This window comes from Lipotes vexillifer, unplaced genomic scaffold (genome assembly GCF_000442215.2).
Source record: "Lipotes vexillifer unplaced genomic scaffold, Lipotes_vexillifer_v1.1 scaffold914, whole genome shotgun sequence".
Taxonomy (NCBI): domain Eukaryota; kingdom Metazoa; phylum Chordata; class Mammalia; order Artiodactyla; family Lipotidae; genus Lipotes; species Lipotes vexillifer.
In genome coordinates this window covers 2,127,853-2,132,228 of record NW_006780388.1, presented here as the reverse complement: position 1 = coordinate 2,132,228, position 4,376 = coordinate 2,127,853, and the positions used below count along the sequence as shown (strand labels likewise).

At 59.1% G+C, this 4,376-nt stretch overlaps 1 protein-coding gene across 1 annotated transcript in view; it reads left to right on the top strand.

Annotated features, from left to right (window-relative positions):
* KCTD5 (potassium channel tetramerization domain containing 5) overlaps window positions 1–2,461 on the top strand; it is a 26,568-nt gene extending 24,107 nt beyond the window's left edge. The window contains exon 6 of the mRNA XM_007453521.1: window positions 2,432–2,461. Coding sequence (XP_007453583.1) covers window positions 2,432–2,461 — 30 coding nt within the window. The remainder of the gene's footprint in view (window positions 1–2,431) is intronic.
* Window positions 2,462–4,376: the final 1,915 nt, after the last annotated feature.

Genomic DNA, 4,376 nt, shown 5'->3' with positions numbered 1-4,376 from the left:
GGCAGGGACAGAGGAGCCAACCTCCAGGAGGGAGGAGGAGCTTCTTTCAGCAGCACTGCCCACCCCCCGCCCCCAGTTACAGACTTCACATCTGCTGGCAGGAGCCGCTTTAGTGGCCCTGACTGCCAGGGTCTGGGCTGTGGGAGGGGCAAGGTGGGCTGATGGCAGGGCAGCCCTGGAGTGGCCCTGGCCCCTGGGTCCGCTGGGTTGGGGCGGGGGGCGGGGGTGCCATGTGCCATGAACAGCCTGCTCAGTCCCTGTGGCCCAGCTCAGGCCTTCTTGTGGGCGGCAGCCCAAGTGAGAGCTCCTTCCAGGGCAGACGGGCTGTGACCATCACAGGTCCCAGGAGGGGTCTTCTGTCCTTGTTAGGAGATAGTCACTGGGGCTCTGGCTCTGGCAGGGCGGCCCCTCCTGTGCTGTCACCTCGCTCCCAGGCCGCGTGGTAGTTACGTGGGCCTTGTCCTTTCCACCACTGAGGCCTGTGAACTCGGACGCCGTCTGCTCTGCTGGGCTCCCACTGAGTGAGCAGCTCTCGGCTTCATGGCCCCCCAAACTCCAGCTTTCCCTGCAAACAGCCACAATGATAGGGTGGCAGACCTTCTTGGGGCTGGGACTAGTGCCATGGGGGCCAGAGGGTCCTCTAGGGCTGAGTGGGGACCCACCCTCACCCCAAGTCACGTCCTCAGACCATGTCCCTCCGACAGGGGCCTCCTGGGCTTTCCCAGTGAGCGGGCGAGTGCTGCTGAGCTTAGGGGCTTGTCCTTGTCTGGCCTGAGGAGGGGCCTTCAGCCTGGGGTGCTGTTCCCCCAGCACAGTGGAAGGTGCACCTACAGGGGAATGGGCAGTGGGCAAGAGGGTGTGCTGCCTGGACGGCCTCGGAGCTGTCAGAGAGAGAGGGACAGGCCTGGGGAACCACAGGGATGGGGGGCCGTCAGGGGACAGGCTGGAGAGCTTGGGCTTCTCTTGAGTCATTTGAACAAGCCCTCGGGGGACGTAAGAGATGGGCCGTGTGGTTCTGGACAGCTGCCCTGACAGTGAGCAGGAGTCAGGGCCGGTGGCCACTGGCCATGAGCCTGAGAAGTCTGCCTGTGCCCGCAGGGCCTCACTCTGGCTGGGCATCCGTGTGAGCTGGGCCTGTCATGAGCAGGGCGGGCCCCTTCCAGGCATGTCCCCGCGTTGCACTGGGTCCAGGGCTCAGCAACACACAGTGTCCTCGGGGCCGTATCTCTCTCAGCTCTGAAATTCAAGTGGAAAATGCCCCCGGGAGGCCACTCTCACTGCCAGTGGGATCGCAGGGAGGGTCATCTTACAGCACTGGTCTGGGCATGGTTGGGCTTGGCCGGGACGCGTGGCCTTTCTGTCCTGGTTACTTGATGCTCAGTAGCCATGCTTGACGTGTCGAAACAGCACACTTTGCCAGCTCCAGAGTCTCCCCTGGCTCCCATGGGGTTGTGGCCTTGAGGAGCTCGCAGCTTGATTTGGGGGAAGATGGGAGGCATGGATGGTTCCAGTGGTGAAGAAGCCCGGGTGGGGGCGCTGCTCTGGCTCCGAGGTGCTGAGGAGGAGTGGGAGGGAGAGGCTCAAGCATGGCGGCCGAGGGTTGGCAGGGTCCCCCAGTGGGGTCAAGTGTGTGTCCCAGAGAGTCCTGTCTGGCTGTAGCAAGGAGGGGGCTGGCACCCTCAAGGGGGGTGGTCCATTTACAGAAGATGTGACCCCAGCCAGGCAGTGTAGGAAGCAAGCTGGCACGTATCGATGTGGGGGTGACGGCAATCCCAGGGGCCCAGGTTTCTGGGTGTGTGGCTGCAGGGTGGAAGGGATGTGGTTTACGATGGGGCATAGAAGAAAGAAAAGGGGCAGGTTGGGCTGGGGGCCCAGGGGGCCCTGGTTGCACACATTGTGTCTTCTGCCCGGGATCAAGCTGGGCTGGAGAGAAAATCGGGAGTCGGTGGGCAGTTAAACCGCCAGGTGGGCTTTCGCACCCTTGGGAGCAGGGAGCCTCCCATCCTCAGGAGGCCATCGAGACAGATGCTGCCCAGAAGTCCTTGGGGCCTCAATGAGGAGTCATCCCCCCGGAGCCCTGCCGCATGTCTCAGGAGGCCCGGGAGGCACTGGGTTGAGGACAGGTCTGCTGCTGCCTCCCAGGCGTGGTTGCTCTGTGGTTTCTCGCAGCCTCCACAGGTTCACTACTTCCCAGGCATGGTGATGTCAGGCTCGGGTGGAGAGGTGGAGAGCTGGGAGGCCTGCCCCTTGTGTGCGGCCTGGAGGTGGGCAAGCTAGGCCTGCACAACGGGGTCCCCGTTCTCGGACCCTGGCCTGCGGTGGGCTCCACCCCCAAGCAGGGCACTTGGCCTCAGGGCCATGAAGCTCCCGGCTGCAGGCTGCCTTTCCATTCAGGGCCCGAGTCCTCATTGTCTGCATTTGGCATTTTCAGATTTTGCAAGAACGGGGTTCAAGGATGTGAGGAACACAGTGTTGACAACTGAAGAGACGTTTTACCTTTTCCCAAGATGCAATGATCTGCCATGTCGAGGAAGCTTGGCCGTGAGAAGAAACCTGCTTTTGACAATTTCTCTAGAGATCTGGGTGTGAATCCTTTTTTTGCCTCTGAGGTGGGTGGTGAGAGACAGGACCAGCTGTCTGAGGCCGGGCGTCGCCACTCAGAGGTGGCATGCTGCCTGGGCAGGCGTCTCTGTAGGGACCTCCGCTTGGTTTTCACAAGTGCCGCTCAGGCCTGAGGCAGGGCGCTCCTGACTGACCCTTTAATCACCGAAGATCATTTAAAGGACAGCGTTCTTGGTGCTACATAAACAGTCTGTAACGGAGCCTGGGCCTTGCTGGTAGGAAGTGGCCGCAGCACCACGGCCCTGGGCTCTGGGTGCCTGCTGGTCACCCTGGCATGCACCAGGCCCTCTTCCTCAGGGCAGGGGGTCTGCTGTGCCTCCCAGACGTGACCGGTTGGTGGTTTCTCCCAGCCTCCGCGTGTTCACTACTTCCCGGTCCTCCTTCAGAGCTGGGCTCCACTGGCCTGATCCGGCCTGGCACAGCCAAGGCTTCTCCATTTGTAGTTTCCAGGCGAGAGACCTTTGCATCCTTTCTTTCCAATTGTGGATAGACAACCCAGTGCTTTCACTTCTTAGAAATGCCTAAAAGTGCTGCTGCCTTTTGGGCTGATCTGTTAAGACATGTAAAGGGAGGTACAAGTTTTACCTCGTCTGACCCACCTTGGGGCTCAGGGGGAGCTGGCGCCCATCAGTGCCTTGGTCTCGCCTGGGATGGAGGTCGGGGCGGGAAGCCTGTCCACCCGGCTTCTGGAGCTGAAACTCCAGGTCACATTGGAAATTGGATGTTTACAGCACATCACAAACATCTCTCTCTCGCCGGCTCTCTCGTGTAACTATGCAGTTCTCTCTGACGTTTCTGGGGCGGTGGGGGCACAGGCTGCACGGGCCCTGCCCCCTGACCTGACGGAGCTATCGGGATTCCTTTGAAAACCGCTGTCCGCATGCTTTGAGAACAGACCTTCCTCAGCTGGTCGTGGGGCCTGTCCATCTGGGGGGCCTGGCCGGGCAGGTGGCTCTGCCTCCTGACCTCCAGCTTCCAGGGGAGCTGTGCCTACCGACCACTGTCTGGTTCCAGACACTTCCAGAGGCTTCTTGCCTGTGCCCTCTTCTCCTTTGCCAATATTACCTGATGAACCAAGTTCTCCAGCACCTAGGACTTACCTCCTCCTTTTGTAAGGTCTGTTGTATGTTGTTAAATGTTTGGCTTCATCCGTTTATAGCAATCTTTCTGTAGGACACACTTGGCCCTGGTGACCTGTCCTCCCGGTGGAGCGCGCGGGGGCTGGGCAGCCCCTCCTTGGCCTCGGGGTGTACCAGTGGGGCGCTGCTGGCCGTTTAGCGTTGTTTGATTTGTGACCTTGACGTAATAGATAGGCTTGGGGTTTTTTTTTTAATTTAAAGATATTAAGACTTAATTCACTAAAATTTATTGTAAGGGAATATTTATACTTTTGTACTTTTTTAGGTATCCGTATTTTATCAGCTTACAGTTTAATGCCTAAGTTTCCCCTGAAAATAGTAAATAAAATTGTGTATTTATGAATGAGCAGAACAACTGTTAGTGTCTTAAAATGCACGGAAGAGCCACTACTGCGGAAGCGCCGCCTTGGGCTTGCGGCAGCCCCGGGCCTGCCGCCTGTGTCACTGTTCAGCCTGGGGCTGGCAGGTTAGAGCAGCACAGGCCTGTCTCCCCGCCTCGGCTGGACCAGCCCCTGGCCCTCACCCATCATCTCTTGATGGTATTGTGCCCCCATCCCTTGGGCCAAGGAGATCATCTTCAAGAGACTTTTTTAAAAGTACGGATACTTCGTTGCA